At 43.2% G+C, this 16,962-nt stretch overlaps 1 protein-coding gene across 5 annotated transcripts in view; it reads left to right on the forward strand.

The window, feature by feature from the left end:
- The first annotated feature begins 9,157 nt into the window (after positions 1-9,157).
- POC5 (POC5 centriolar protein) overlaps positions 9,158-16,962 on the forward strand; it is a 49,351-nt gene continuing 41,546 nt past the window's right edge. For 2 of the 5 annotated variants that reach the window (XM_073344217.1, XM_073344220.1), the window contains exons 1-2: positions 9,534-9,620; positions 12,569-12,653. In XM_073344217.1, coding sequence (XP_073200318.1) covers positions 12,570-12,653 — 84 coding nt within the window. In that variant the 5' untranslated portion in view covers positions 9,534-9,620; position 12,569. Of the gene's footprint in view, positions 9,356-9,478; positions 9,621-12,568; positions 12,654-16,962 lie in introns of those variants that run through there. The other 3 variants (XM_073344218.1, XM_073344221.1, XM_073344219.1) reach the window with 3 other exon arrangements.

Consider the following 16,962-nt stretch of genomic DNA (forward strand, 5'->3'; position numbering starts at 1 on the left):
ACCAACCAGTTGATTGCGATAGACTAGTTGATCCTAGAGGATCTCCCAGTTGATCGCAATCTCCAGCAGCTTAGTGTGGCTGCAGCTAAGGCAGACTCCCTCTCTACCCCAGCCCCACTTGTGGAAGCGGCCAGCGCAGCCCTGCAGCGCCAGGGGTTTCCCTGCTCCTGCCTGTAAGCACCACCCCCAGAGCTCCCATTGGCCGGGAGAGCTGCAGAGGCGGTACTTGCAGAGAGGGGCAGCATGTGGAGCCACGTGCCCCCCGACCTCCCCCATGGACCGCAGGGGCGCATTGGCCCCTTCCAGGAGCGGTGTGGGGCTGGGGTAGGCAAGGAACCTGCCTTACCTCCAGTGGCTCCTGGTCAGTGGTGGGCACAGCGAGGCTAAGTGCTGCCCACTGGGAGGCCACACCCCAACCCTCATCCCTGAACCCCCTCCTGGAGCCAGCACCTCATACTCCTCCTGTACCCCAAACCCCCTCCTGCATCCAAACTCCCTTCTGGAGCTTGCACCCCTCACCCCCTCATGCACCCAAACTCCCTGCCCCAGGCTCAGCCCAGAGCCCGCACCCATTCCCGAACCTCAGCTCAGTGAAAGTGAGTGAGGGTGTGGGAGAGTGAGCAACAGAGAGAGGGGGAGATGGAGTGAGCGGGGTGGGGCTTTGGGGTAGGGGAGGGGCCTCAGAGAAGGGGTGAGTTTGCCCTTAAATTCAAAAAGTGATCTTGGGTGTAAAAAGGTTGGAGACCACTGATCTAAACCATCCAAGACAGATGGCTATCCAGCCTCCTTTTGAAAATCTTCAGTAAAGGAGCTTCTACAATCTCCCTAGGCAGCTTGTTCCATTGTCCTACTATTCTCACAGTTAGGAAGTTTTCCCCGAAATTTGATCTAAATCTGCTATGCTGTAGTTTCAACCTATTGCCTCTTGTCCTGCCCTCTGTGGCAAGAGAGAACAACTTTTCTCCATCTATTTTATGGCAGCATGTGCCAGGTTGCTGGGAAGGAACACCTGAGCCAGCCCTCTGTCATGCCAGCTCCAATTAAGGGAGGTAAATTGGAGCTGTCTGGAAAAACCTGCACCTGACTGACAAAGGGGAAAGAGCCTGATTAATCTGGGGCTATATGTAGGCCCAGAAGAAGGAAACAGTGGGGAAGTCAGAGAGTGGTACTCTTCTTTCCTGGCTGCAGAGACTGAGAAGTTCCTAAGGCTGAAGCCCGCAAGCTGTATGTGGTGAGAAGGTGCTGGGATTGCACGCTGTAAATAAACTGCACCGGTGATTGCTGAGCCAGAAGGTCTCTGAGTGGTTTTTGGAACGCAGCAGAGGCAGGTCCAAGGGGGGCCTTACTGCACCCTGCTACACAGTAATTGAAAACCACTATTATGTTTCCCTTACTCTCCTCTTTTTCCAGCTAAACATACCCAGTTCCTTCAGCCTTTCTTTTCTAATATAGCTTGCATTCTATTCCTTTTGTCACTTGCCTCTGGATCCTTTCCAGTTTCACTACATCCTTTCTGTACGTTGGTGACCAAAATAACTGGACACAGTACTCCAGCTGAGGCCTAATTATCACTGAGTAGAGCAGTACTATCATCTCCCGTGACTTGCACATTATGCTGTTAATGCAGCCTAAAATTTCATTTGCTCTTTTTTTTCCTGCAAAAGCATTGCATTGTTGACTCATGTTGATGTTGTGATCCACCACAACTCCCAGATCCTTCTCAGCAGTGCTGTTGCCAATTCTGTATTTGTGCACTTGTTTTTTCTTCCCTAAGTGGATCATCCTATATTTGTCTTTGTTTAATTTCATTGTTGTCCATAGCCCAGTTCTCCAATTTATCAAGATCCTTTTGAATTTTAGTTTTAGACTCAAAAGTGTTAGCAACCCCCCTCCCTCCACCCAGCTTTGTGTCATCCGCTAATTTGATCAGTATGCTCTCTATTCCTATATCCTGGCCATTAATAAAGGTGTTAAATAACACTGAACCCAAAGCAGATCCCTGTGAAACCTCACTTGAGACCTCCCTCCAATCTGAAATCATTCCATTAATAGCTACACTTTGTGGTTGTTTCACCAATTATGTATCCATTTAATGGTAGTCCTGCCAAGTCCACTTTTCTCCAGTTTACTTATCAGAATGTCATATGGAACTGTGTCAAAAGCCTTGCTGAAGTCCAGGTATATTATGTCCACTGAATTCCCCCTATCCACCAAACCAGTTATCCAGTCAAAGAAGGAAGTCAAGCTGGTCTGGCATAATTTGTTCTTAGTAAATCCATTCTAGCTGCTACTGATTACCCCTTCATCCTCCAGATATTTGCAAACTGAATGTTTTATATATTGCTCTAGTGTCTAGGTCAGGCTGACTAGTCCATAGTTCCTCAGCTCCTTTTTCTCCTTTTCGAAGATGGACACTACGTTAGCCCCTCTCCAGTCTTCTGGGACCTCATGTCATCCATGAGTCTGCAAATATAATTGCCAGTGGCTCTCAGATTTCTTCAGCTAATTCCTTCAGCACCCCGGGGGGAATAGCATTGGGCCCCGCTGACTTGAATTGATTGAAATTAGAAGGTCTCAGACATGTTCTTTACTCATCTTGATCTGCATCCCTTCCCCTTTATTGTCTATGGTACTTCACTAGTTGTCTGGTCACATGTTATTTTTGAGAGAAGACTGATAAGAGGCATTGAGCAGCTCTGCCTTATCTTCCATTACCAGCTCATCTTCTCCAGTGTGCAGAGCACCGTCCCTGATCTTTCTTTTTTGTCTGACATTTGTAGAACCTCTTCTTGTTGTCTTGCCAGATGTAACTCATTCTTTGCTTTGGCTTTCCTGCTTTTGTCCCTACACGCTTGTGCTATTCCTATGTATACTTCCTTGGTGACATGCCCCTCCTTCCATTTCCTATATGTATCTCTCTTGGCTTTTAGATAGCTTAAAAAGCTCCTTGTACAGCCACATTTTCTCGCTCTGGCTCCTCTTATCTATCTTCTGCATTGGAATAGCTTGATGTTGAGCCTGTAGTATTTCATCTTTTAGGAACTGCCAGCCATCTTCGACTCCTTTTCTTCCTAATTTGTCTTTCCATGGGCCCTTCTCTACTATTTCTCTGAGTTGGTTGAAATCTCTCTCTCTTTCTGAAGTCCAGTGTCTTTGTTTTGCTGTTCTCATGTCCTCCTTTCCTTTGGATCTTGAATTCTATCAGCTCATGATCACTTCCTCCCAAGTTCCTGGCCACCTTCAAATTCACAACCAAGTCATCCCTGTTGGTCAACACCAGATCCAAAATGGATGACCTCCTAGTCATTTCAATAACTTTCTGAATCAGAAAGCTGTTCCCCCCACACACTAAGAACTTGCAGGACATATTATGTTGTGCTGTAATAGTCTTCCAACAGATATCAGGGAAATTAAAATCCACAATTAATATTAGCTTGTGTGTGTTAGCTAATCTTGTTACCTGCTTGTAGAAAACCTCATCCACTTCCTCTTCTTGAATTGGTGATCTGTAATAGATTCCCACGATAACATCACTACTATTCTTTTCCCTTTTTATCCTCTCCCAGAAACTCAGTATGTCTCTTGCTCACTTCCTCTTGGACCTCGGAGCAAGTGTATACATTCATGACAAACAGTGCAACTCCTCCTCCTTTTTTCCCATACCTATCCCTATCCCATACCTATTCCCTTTTTTCCCTATCCTTCTGGAACAAGCTATATCCCTCAATGCTGGTACCCCAATCATGGGAGTTGTCCCACCAAGTCTCTGATGCCAATTATGTCTTTTTTTTCAATATACCATGACTTCCAATTCATCCTTGCATTGGAATACGGGGATTGAATATATTTTGCAGCCTGCCCTGTTACTTTTCTTCTTGCCTCTTTAATGCAGTTGTGATTTCCACTCCCTTCTCCAGAATTTAGCCCCTTCCCCTTGTCTTCATGACTTGAGCCTAGATGCACATTGGCCAGATTTTTGTCACCATCCCCCATAAGATCTAATTTAAAGCTTTCTTTATCAGATTAGTGAGATGTCCAAAGATGCTCTTCCCAGTATTTGGTAGATGGAACCCATCCCAGCACAGTAATCCTCTTTTCCAGAGCATCAGCTCATTGGCAGAGAAGCCAAAGCCCTCTCACCAACGCCATCTGTGTAGCCAGGCATTTACTTCCACAATTCAATGCCTGGGCCTTTTCCTTCAACAGGGAGGTTGGACTACAACATCACTTCCGCCCTAAACTCTTTTACCCTTCTTCCAAGAGACATGTAGTCTGCAGTGATTCACTCAAGGTCATTCTTGGCAGAACTGTTGGCACCCACGTGCATAAGTAGGAAGGGGTAGCGTCCAAGGGTATGATGAGTCTCGGCAGACTCCTCATCACATGCTGAATTTTTAGCACCAGGCAAGCAACACATTTCTTGGGATTCCCAGTCCAATAGCAGATGGATGACTGCCCTCTTAGGAGAGAGGCCCTGACCACCACTGCCCTTCTCCTCTTGGGAGTGGTGGTCATAGAACCCCCATCCCTAGGGCAATGCATCCCATACCTTCCAGTTGACAGGATCTCCTTCTGATCCCTTCTCTCAGATGACTCTTTCAAGGCATTATAAGCAGTAGTACCTGTGCAGATAGAAGTAGGTAATTGCTTTCAGGCTATACTGGTTCTCCTCCTCCTGGAGATGACATGCTGCTAATTTTCTTCCCTTGAGGTCAAAATCAGACCAGAGTTGGAGACCGGAGATCAGAGATAATACCAGGTTGGTATGAGGAGGCAAGGGTCAGAGTCAGGCTAGGATCAGAGGCCAGAGAAGAGGTGAGGTCTGGAGTCACAGCAGGCCCAAAGTATGTGGTGTTGCCCAAACAACGTCCTGGGCCACTCCTCAGGGTTCAAGAGTCCGGCTGGCCAATCAGAGGGCTACAGGGTCCTGTCACTCTGACTACCTTTGGCAGTAGTTCCTGCAGGGCCTATTCTCCACAGTGCTCCATGGATGAGGCTCTGCACAGCTTCCTGGTAGCACGGGGGGAACATCAGTTCTCTCAGACTTTGCAGATCCACGTTCTAGTTGCCCATCGTGACATTACCCTCTTCTTTAGGGGTACCCTTCCTCCAGGTGGGCACTGGGCCTGATTTATCCAGGTGGTTTCAATGAAACCTTTTAATCAGGTCAGAGGCATGGACATGGGCAACAGGTTCCCAGGAACATTCCTCAGGACGATAACCTTCCCAGTGAATTAGGTAGTACAGTTTTCCCTTCTACAGTTTAAAGTCCAGGATAACATGCACTATATATGCCTCATATATAGTGATACATACAACCAAGATACATATACTTGCAATAACTGCTAAAGATCATGCAAATCTTGGATTGGACTATTCAGTTACATGAGACATTGCAAACTACATCATAGGCAGCAATTCCCAACGTGTCTCAGAGATGAAAGTATGCCAATTTATATGCCTCATATAATTTATAATTAAAAAGAATAGGAGTACTTGTGACACCTTAGAGACTAACAAATTTATTGGAGAATACAAAAGCTTATACAGCTACTGTGATTTTGAGTTTACATTCCTTAAAAACATTCACTTTACAATAAATGTTTTTTTGAAATCTAGTGCAAAAGTGCACAGGCCAATCATCTTATAGGAAGAAAAATTTATATTAACAGTAATGCAAGATGAGGTCACTGCAGATGCAGAGATGCATTTGTTTCCACAACTTCTAGATGAGACATTTCAATTCATTCATTTTCATCTGAGATCCTTTCTCACGTGATGTTTTCTGATGGCAATTGGTCCAATCAATATTTTGTAGTTAACAAACTTTTGCTCACATAGTTTAGCTTCCAAAAGCATCTGAGGAAAAAATTTAACTGGGTTAATTTGTGGTAGGATGATTGGGCATATGAAGGCCAGAAGTTGTGGGTAAATAAGAGAGATGAAGCCACATTAATCACACAAGGAGCACCTTTTACTGAAAAGTCAACATTTGATGGACTCTTCTAAAGAACTATATATAAACGAGATGTCAACAAATTGACTATTTCTGGCACAACGCCATCCATCTTATTTTTCAGCTTCTGTACATTTCTTCCCTAGCTCTTTACACATCACTGTGACTAGACTTTAAAAATGTCACATGAAAGCAGAAAATGAAGGGAGAGAGAGAGAGTGCGCGCACTGCAATTAAAAACTCACAGCTGGCCTGTGCCAGCTGACTCAAGCTATGGGACTGTTTAACTGCAGTTGAGATGTTTGGGCTTGGGCTGAAGCCCAGGCTCTATGACCCTGCAAGGTCCCAGAGTTCAGGCTGCAGTCTGAGCCCAAACATCTACCAGGCAATTAAACAGACCCGAGGCCTGAGTCAGCTGATATAGGCCAGCTGTGGGTATCTAACTGTAGCGTACGCATACCTTATATTATCATGGACTCTTTAGTATTGGAAAGATACTGCACATTCTAAATTACTTACCACTTGGTATGACAGTACTAATATTAATTTAAAGAATGAGAGATTTATAGAGTAAGTAGAACAAGGATAAGTTAGAATTAAAGAAGGTTTTAAAGGGGCGAAACAAGATACATAAAGAAAAGTGAAAACTTGGGAGATAATCTATGTATCTAAAAAAATCTGTGTTGATTAAACATGTTAGGTAATATATTTTGTTCCAACAATAACCACTTTGTTTACATTTATGCCTTTTTTCCCTATGCTTAGTCAGCTATTTGTTTCACATTGTGAAGCCTATGTGGCAGGATCTGTGTCTTTGTGTTTGGAAGTCACTGGAGCACGTTGTAGGCACTATATATAACAAATTAATACTATAAATATAGATGAAAATAGGAGAGACAAGAGAAAAGGAAGGAAGAAGAAAATATATGAACAACCTCATCTGAAAATATCTGATAAAATGTGTAACAAAGAAAAAGATAAATGGTGCATCATATAACCTCTCCAGCCCATTAACTTTAGCAAACTATACAGGAGGATAATATTTTAAAATATTAAGTGCAAACTTGCTCTGGCTCCTCATTCTGGTTTTCTAAAGTTTCAGCTCTAGAATCTCAACCCCGCTCCCCGCCAGAGTATATACTTTTTCCATTCATAAATCTTACCTATCACTTGTGCAAACCTCACACAACGAAAACAGTTGTCTGAGAAAATTAGTTTGCAATTACTGTTTATACATTTCTCTGCAAGGAAAGACCCCTTATGGAAAAACCTTTTACACTCTTCAGCTGCCCTACCTAACATTTCAGAGCAAAACCAATTCATGTTTAACTGATACTACAACAGAGTCCCTGAATTTCTTTAGTCAGCATTCTATTGACAACATGGCAAAGGAATGTACACGGTATCAATAACCTTGAATGTGCCTTGGTAAGAAAAGGTCCCATCCGGTGATGAGCTGCCAAAAGCTGAAGGACCGGTTCCTTCAGTCACTCCGAGTCTTTGGCGGCACATCCTTCACTCCTCGCTCTGGGTCTTCAGTGGCACTGAACGAAGTGCCGCTGAAGACCCGGAGCGAGTGAAGGACGTGCTGCCAAAGACCCGGAGTGCCGCCTGATGCGTAAAAATTGCCTAAAGTTAACCATGTGCTTAAGTGTTCTCTTGTTACAGCATTCAAAAACTTTCTAGTTGCCTTACAGCACACTGTCGGGTTCCTTGTATTCTTTAACAACCGGTTCTAAACCAGCTTCAAAATTTAACAACCGGTTCGTGCAAACCGGCTCCAGCTCACCACTGGTCCTATCCCCCCGACAAGCTAAAAGAAGAATTCCTAGAAAGGAAATTTTCCAATAGTTAGTTCTCATGAAACACTGTAATTCTTTGCTAACTGAGATGTTGGCTAAAATAGTGTGCTGGATTGGTGGGTCAGATCAGACTCTGTGTGGAACAGGACCTGAGGTTGGTGGAAGCAAAGGTGCATGTAACCCCACATTTACACTCTCCAGATCCTGAGCTGACCTTAGGGCTTCTCTTACTTGCACCCAAATGCAATGGTCTCTAAGGAGTTACTGTGGCAGCCAAGGAACACTGTAGAAAGGACTTGATGGGGGGGCAATCTGTGTGGGGAGAAGACTTTATTTTGAGGATGGCGACTGACTATTGATGGGGGTGAAGTTTTGTTGTGGTTTGGCTACTTTTATTTTGATTAAGTGTATTTTAATGGGTGTCAAAAGTGTCTAGAAGTAACAGAAGGGTTTTAAAATATATTTATAAAAATCTAAAATAAAATACAGTATATTTTGTGTGTATATTTGCTCTAAGTTTGGCCTGCTATACCCAGGGTTGTGAGTTCAATCCTTGAGGGGGCCATTGAGGGATCTGGGGCAAAAATTGGGGATTGGTCCTGCTTTGAGCAGGGGATTGGACTAGATGACCTCCTGAGGTCCCTTCCAACCCGAATATTCTATGATTCTAAGTTTATACATTTAGGTGCTGTGTTTCTTCTGTCATCAGGCTAGTGTCAGGCTAAATGTCATGTCTATTTCATAAGTTATCAGAGCTTGACTGTTGTACACCACATGGTGTAGCTGTCACCAGCATAACCCAAGGCTATAATTTAGTGTGGAAGGGTTTTACACCCCACCGCCTGTTCTACAAAAAGCATGATTTAAATGGTATCAGGATCAACAAAGAGACTAACGGGCAAAGGGACGCTCTCTATATTCCCTATTATATGCAAGTACAGCCTTAAAACCTAAGGCTGACTTTCTATTAATTATAGTCCCCGGACTTACTGCTATTGCCCTCAATGGTCACACGCAACACATGCATCCGATGAAGTGAGCCGTAGCTCCCGAAAGCTCATGCTCAAATAAATTGGTTAGTCTCTAAGGTGCCACAAGTACTCCTTTTCTTTATGCAACAGAATGATTTTGCTCCAAATGCCAAAGATGCAGCCTTTGCCAAACACGGAGCGACAGTGCCGGTAGGAGCCAGAGGGGCACCCCCACTCTGTCTCCGCTCCAGCGTCCGTTTCTGAGGGTTTCAAACAACCAATGGGCGTGGGGGTGACTTTCATGTGTTTTGCTGAATCAGGCCCCAGCACCAGCGCGGGCAGCCCCCTGACGTGACGGGCGGGCCTATCACGGATTTCCGCCACTGGCAGAAGCGTCTCAGGCAGCCGCGGCCCTTAGGCCGGGCCCAAGCGTCAGCCACGTACACGACGTGCCTCAGCCGACTGACGGCAACACAAAATCGGCCCTGCTCACGTGACACCCTCACGCTAACTGCCCGTTCGCTGCCCGCCTTCCCGGCCCGGGCAGCATCGCTGGCCAATCAGCGGGCGGAAGCAGTCCTGCGCAGACGCCGGTCTGAGACGGGCAGAGCGCTCCACTCCCAGAGGTGAGGCCCCGTGGAAGCGGCAGCGGCTGCCAGCCGATTGATTACAGGAGGCAGTTACTTGTAAGCCCCGCCCCGAGTTAATTGCGCACATAGTGATTGGCTGCGCTGCGAAACGGCTATCCAATGATAGGCTGCTTTACAAAAGTACTCAGAACCAATCTCAGCGGGTTTGGCTTTTACCGACGGCAGTTTGAAACTGTCAAGCTCTCGAGTCAGCCGGGGCCGCGCTGGGGGAGGCTGAGCCCGGAGGTGGGGGGCCGCGCAGGTATGAAGAGCTTGCAGGGGAGACTGAGTCCCTGCCAGCCTCCCTGGGGGAGGCACGGGGTGCTGCCTGTGGGAGGAGAAGGGAAGCGTGCACACCATACAGTGGAGCGTCTCCACAGCTCCAGGAGCTTGCAGATCCACCCCACCCCATAGCCACGGTCCCCTCCCCCCATGGCTACTGCCCTACAGCCTCGGCCCCTAATTCCCAGCCTGCCCTATAGCTACGGCCCCTCTGCCTCCTCATCCATACCCACAATCCCTCCTGCCCATAACCTTTAGCCCTCTGTCTCCCTGCCCCATAACCATAGCTGCCGCTGCCCCTCTGCCTACACGACTACTTGTGGAGTTATCCACAGCCCTCACGGAACACGTGACCTTCCACCTCCTATTTCAGATACCATAATAATCCTCTTCCCCGGTGGGAGTCAGTAACCTGTTTTCTCAGTTGTATGTTCCTGTCTTCTGCATTTCCCCAGAGACTTTTGAAGACTCAGTTGCTCCTCCCCATCTGCACATCTCAGCAATACTATTGTTCTGTCTGATCTTGCTCTCACTTGTGCCCTTTGTAACAATTGTTCACCCACCATTGGAGCAACTCTACCGGTGGTGCTAATGGTGGAAGCTGTAGAGTGGACATTACTTGGAAATTCCAAATACAAAACTTAATAATATAGCTATCACCTGTGTTTGCAAACTCAGGTGAGGTGTGGAGGGAGGGGGGAAGATGTGGTGAACCCTGGCTTATATAGAGAGAGGACAGATTTTCTTTTCTAATCTACAGAAAGACTCCCCTGCTAAGAGCTGTGTCAATACCAGGTTATTTGCAACATACTAGGCTTACCAAAGAAAAGTAAACATTGAACTGATCTCATATCCTCACTTAAAATCAAGTGCTTTGCCCACTGAAATCAAAACAAATAAGTTACTCCCTGCCCTAATATGATCTTGATTTCTGAAAATAGTGACCTCAATGCAGTAAGCCAGTTTTCCTGTTTTGTTTTAGTGTGGGTTTCTGTTGTGAAATCTATTCTTCTGGATATAAACTGAGAGAATTCCAAAATTTAAGACATACTGGATTTTCTTCTTTCAAATAAATGACCCAAACCTGAAACTGACAAACCTTGCAATTGTTTTAGTTGCACAATAAAATGCACAGTGAAGTAATACAAAGTGTTTTAGCAAATACTTGAAATTTCACTCTGTATGTCTATATATATATCAGCTATTATATAGTTTATGGCACATTGGGCACTAGCATTAATCAGAGACTCAGCGGTCCTGTCTCTTTGAGTTTGGACCAGAAACAATCACAGCCTTTAAATTGTTTTTAAAACATTTTTAAAATGTCAATTTCTCTGTTCTGAGAGTAACTTTCCATTCCCCAAGTCATGGATAATTCAAAGGCAGGAAATGCTACATCTCCTGTCTTTGAAGTATCTACAACAGTGACCCTGAGCACTGAGAAACCAAAAGTGTGAATTTCAGCAAGGGATTAAGCATCCTAGGGCTTCCAGTCTCTCTAACTGATTTTAAATGAGTTAAAACAAATTCAAAATCATAGTTGGGAAAGTAGCTTAAAGCTTTTCTTTATCTTTTTACATGACTGTATTGATCTTGGAGGCTATTGTAGCTAACTTGTTCTGATGTCTTTTTGTGCTATCCTCCACAAATGTGAGTTTGGGCCCTGACAGCATGCCTGCGCATCACTGAATTTAGTGGAGCTCTATGTGAATGCAAGGGTGTGCCCATCTAGAATCAGTTGCAGAATTGGGACCTGGAATTATTAACTAAGGTGTGCTCCCATTTTTAAATCCATTTTATAAAGCAAGCTGCTGTAGCATTGCTCTTTGCAATGTGTATAGCCCTGACAACATTTACATCAGATGACTGGATTTACGGGTTTATACTTGGCTGGTGTAAAAGTTCAGTATGGTGAAATCTTTGCATACATGATTTCTGCCTACAAAGTTTTCTTCCGCACACCAGAAAATTAGGAAAGTTACTTAAATTCTGCAAGTATTGAAAGTAAAAAACAACTATACTAGTGGCAAAAAGCTTATGTAGTGCAAGAAGAGCCTCTTTAGTTTGTTTTTTTCCATACAAAACAAAATAATACTGGAAACTGTTTAAGCAATACTGGATAATCAATTATTCTGAGTAATGGAGTCTCCCCTCTCTTTAATGTGCAAACACAACTTCCATCCACATTACTACATATAACTAGGGGAATAAGACACTACCTATTTGCTTGTCATTTTGAAAACAACAACAATAGATATACAGATACTTAAAGGCTGTTACTTTCTGCCAATTTAATGATAAAATTTAAAGGAATACTGGCAAATTAAAAATGATACTTCTATCAAAAAATATCTATTTAAAAATTAGATAGAAAGTATGTTTTCAGTTCTCTTTTCGTATTTTATTTCACTTGTATAAACAGCCAGTTTTGCCTGTTGTCTGTGTAGGTCTTTTTATACACAACCCTTTCCCCTGTTTATAAAACCACTTGCATGAACGTACTCTATACAAAACTTCCCTGTTCTCTTTTGCTCAGACACAGCTAATAGCTGTTCCTCCCATGCACACCAGATAACTACACCACCTTGTTATACACTGTCTAATCAGTCCTCCTAGCTCACAAATTCATACTTGACTCAATAATCATTTGTTTATTCACCCATTCTCTTCCGTATACCCTAAAATTAATCAGTTTTCTTTCTGTGCCCAACAAAATCTATTGCCTTTCAGCAGGGGCTCTTCAAAGCTGCAATACGTCAGCACCTTTCTTCCTGTTGGGCCTCAAGTCCTTTGGCTGCTCCATGTCCCAGGTCCCTACATAGGGTCTATCCTACCCAACTCCTTTGTTTAGGGAAGGGCCACAATCATTTGTTGTAACTAGAAAATGAAGTTCAGCTTCTGGTATTTTATAGAATTGTCTTTGTGCAGAATGTCATCAGATGAGGAAACAAGCACAAGTCCAGTTTTGCCAAAAGACTCAGATCGAGGCAGTTCTGTCTCTTCAGATCTTCAGGTAGGACAGAAGCAACTGCATTTGAACCTCTTTTACGGCATTTTATTTGACAAAGTGTAACTGTGAAGAAATGCTGTGGATAACTTTTTCATCTTTTTAAATTTTTATTGATTTTAGGCATACAAGAGAAATAAAAATGCTAATGGAAGGAAGCAAAATAGAGAATACAAACAAAATTTGAGGCTTTAATAAGCAAATAACCACACTGAATCTTTACTAAGCAAAAATTAGCAAACTCGATGTAATTACACAAAAAAATTTAATATATGGAGCATGTGTCTTAACTTAAGTTTAAGAGAGAGCACATTAATCCCAAAAGTAGAAAAGTGCTGCTTTCTTACAGCTGTTCTCACTGGTGTGCATTACTAAATTAAAACAATAAAACTGCTATTGAGGATAGAAAGCATCATTCTGCCTTTTGACCTTAGTGGCTAACCAATATTCAAGATCCTGAATGTTCTTTCTGTTAGGAAAGAGGAGGAAAGAACGATGCTAGTAGTTTCTTTGGTGCAGTCCTGTTTATTTACAAAGAATGTACATAGTCCCGTTTCCTTGAACACAATAGCAATCAAACAGAAGGCAGTTTCTTTGCTTGATATTCCAAGCCTCTTTTTCCAGCCAGCACTCTACCCAGAAGGTTCTCTCTTTGCTTTCTTCCAGCGTGGTGCTGCAAGCACTTCTCTGGCTGTCCTTACCTTTCTGCTGCCTTCTCCTTCTGTGATATTTATCTGTCTGCCCGCCCTTCTCCCCCCCCCCCCCCGCGTGCAACTCCCATGCCCCCCCCCCCAAGTACCCAGTCTTCTGCATTTGCATTCTTCCTCCAGTGAAACCTGTCTGCCCACATAGCTCAGCTTGTGACTGGTGTTGCCTCTGGCATGTCTTTTGGATGGTTGTTCTTATTATTTCAGCTATCTTACTTAAACAATGAAGCTTTCTCTCCCCCCAACCCCCATTTATCCCGAATGAAGGATAAATGGGTGAAATCTTGGCTCCCTCTATGTCAATGGCAACATTTCACCCGTTGTGTCTGGCCTGTGTGATGAGGCTTAATTTAGAAAATATAATAATTCTATTGTTTTTTATAAGTAATGTCTTCTGCTGCCTTGAGGATTCTAATAGAGATTATTATGGTGGTGGTTGTTCTTCTTTCCAGTTTACACATAGGAATTCTATAGCTCCTTTCAACAGAAATATCCTCCTTTGTAATATCAATTTTCATGAGCGTAAGAGGAGATTGTCACATATCTGGTTGGGCTCCCCTTGATGGCACCCAGATGGCTGTGAGAGAATCGAGACCCTCAATCCAGCATGTGCTGTGTGCTTTCCTGGGTCTGAGGTACCTGGAGTGCTATTTCCTCCCTTAGCCTCTTTGGCACACTTCTTGTGCACTTTCTGCTACCCCTTCATGGAAATTGAGCCCTGCAGCCCACTTGCCTCAGCCCCTAAAGACCAGCATTGACCCATATGATACCCTAGTAACTCAAATATACCCTCTCCCAGAATTCCTCACAAATTATTGAGCCTTCCAGTTTCCTTCTTCAACAGGCCAAATGGTAGGTAGACACTTAGCTCAATATTCTAACACCATTGCACTCTGCTTAACAAATAATGCACAAGAGTACATATCATTTAGAAAACAACTAACATCCTAAAGGCAGTGCTGCTCACTAGCTCATCCTTCCCATCTGTGTTCAGGAAGGCAGGGTTCTCCCTACCTCATTAGGGTCCTACATGCAACTCTTTTCAGCCTGAGCTGGTGAAAAATGACTGAAGAGTCTGAAGGGACTGAAGGATCAGCTCCTGTCTTTTTATAACCTTCTAGTCCCTCTGTCATGTGACCTCCTGGCCAGTACCAACTATTGATCTTGTTGCTAGGGGGACCTCTGCCGTGACAAACTAGTTCTCCAGGTTGAGAGCCTGTCTTTTGGTAGAGCAATTACATTTGAGTGGTCAAGTACTTGAGTCAGTGGCCCTATTTGTCCCTTTGAACTATAAATTTAGAAGTGATATATTTTTGCAAGGCATGTGCTTCTTCCCCAAGTATAGTATATATGGCTATGCCTCTTGTGGAATCCACCATCAGAAAGCCTATCAATAAGAACAATTCATCCATATTGCCAACACTTAAGTCAGAGGATAAGTTCTGAAAATAGGACTGTGTCTGCATTAAATTGTTACTGAATATCAGGCAGATCCTGAGGACAACATGCAGATAATAATCATCCTTACAGTTGGTTCAAAGTCTAGTCTAGTCTAGTGTGACATAGTCACTATGGGTCAGATTTACAGAGGTACTTAACATCTATATACTGATGCTGCTTTTCTTAGAACTATTAGAGTCTGATTATTTTTTTTAATCTTGAAATAATAGAATCCTAGAAACAGGACTGGAAGGGATCTCAATAGGCCATCTAGTTCAGTCCTCTGCACTGAGGCAAGACTAAGTATTATCTTCATCCCTGACAGGTGTTTGTCTAACCTGCTCTTAAAAATCTCCACTGATGTAGGTTCACAGCTTGTCTAGGTAATTTGTTCCACTGAATAAGTACCCTGACAGTTAGGAAGATTTTCCTAATATCTAACCTAAATATCCCCTTGCTGCAATTTAAATCCACTACTTCTTGTCCTGTCCTGGATAAGGAGGAGAGTTATAAACTGTTCTCTTTATAACCTCCTTTTACATACTTGAAGACTGTTACCATGTACCCCCTCAGTCTTCTCTTCTCCAGACTACACAAACCCATTTTTTTCTATCTTTCCTCGTAGGTCATGTTTTCTAGACCTATAATCATTTTTGTTGCTCTCCTCTGGATTTTCTCCAATTTGTCCAAATCTTTCCTGAAGTGTAGTGCCCGGAACTAGACACACTAGTCCAGGTGAGGCCTTATCAGTGCTGAGTAGAATGGAAGAATTACTTCTTGTGTCTTACTTACAACGCTCGGGCTAATATATCCCAGAATGATGTTTGCTTTTTTGCAGCAGTATTACATTGTTGACTCATATTTAGTTTGTGACCCACTATAATCCTTTCCTACAGTACTCCTTCCTAGGCAGTCATTTCCCATTTTGTATTTGTGCAATTGATTGTTCCTTCCTGAGTGTAGTACTTTGCATTTGTCCTTATTAAACTTCATCCTATTTATATCAGACCATTTCTCCTGTTTGTAAAGATCATTTTGAATTCTAATCCTGTCCTCCAAAGTGCTTGCACTCCATCTCAGCTTGGGTTTGTCTGCAAACTTTATAAGTGTATTCTCTCTATGCAGATATTTAATAGAACCAGACCCTGGACAGATTCTTGCAGGACCCCACTTGGTATGCCCTTCCAGATTGACAGTGAAGCACTTATAACTATTGAGTTTGGTTTTCCAACCATATGCACCCACCTTATAGTAGGTTCGTCTAGGCTATATTTCCCTAGTTTGCTTATGAGAAGGTCATGTGAAACAGTATCAGAGCCTCACTAAAGTTAAGATATATTACATTTTCTTCTTCTCTCCACCCACAGGGGTTCTTACTCTGTCAAATAAGGCTATTAGATTGGTTTGACTTGATTTGTTCTTGATGAATCCATGCTGACTGTTACTTATCACCTTATGTCTAGGTGCTTACAAGTTGATTGTTTAATTATTTGCTCAAATTTCTTTCTGGGTACTAAAGTTAAGATGATGTGTTGATAATTCCCTGGGTGGTTGTTATTCTCTCCCTCACCCCCCCTTTTTTTTTATAGATAGGTACTATATTTGCCCTTTTTCAGTTGTCTGGTATCTCTCCCATTTTCCACGAGTTCTCAAAGATAATCGCTAGTGGCTCAGATCTCTTCAGCCAGTTTCTTAAGTATTCTAGGATGTATTTCATCAGGCCCTGCTGACTTGAAAACATCTAGCTTGTCTAAGTAATTCTTAACTTGTTCTTTCCTTATTTTAGCCTTAGATCCTACCCATTTACACTGATGTTCGCTACGTTTGTCATCCGATCATGCTAACCTTTTTGGCATAAGCTGAAATTTAAAAAAAATCGTTTAATGCTTCGGCTGTTGCTGAGTTTTCTGTTCTAGTTTTTCCCATCTCATAGAATAATGGAAATATTGTGTTCTCAAATACATTAATGTTTTAATATTGCAAAACTAGGCTAAATAATCCCAACCTCTCTGACCTCCAGTTTCCAGCATTTTACCTCTAGAAGCCAATTTTATGCTCCAGTGGGATTTTGTACTTGATGTGCAGCACTGAAATAGCTTTGGAGTGATATTTAGACCATGGGGTGTGTGTGTGTGGGGGGGGGGGAAATAACGTTTTGTATCCATGTG

The sequence above is a fragment of the Lepidochelys kempii genome, chromosome 5 (genome assembly GCF_965140265.1).
Source record: "Lepidochelys kempii isolate rLepKem1 chromosome 5, rLepKem1.hap2, whole genome shotgun sequence".
NCBI classification, from domain to species: Eukaryota; Metazoa; Chordata; order Testudines; family Cheloniidae; genus Lepidochelys; species Lepidochelys kempii.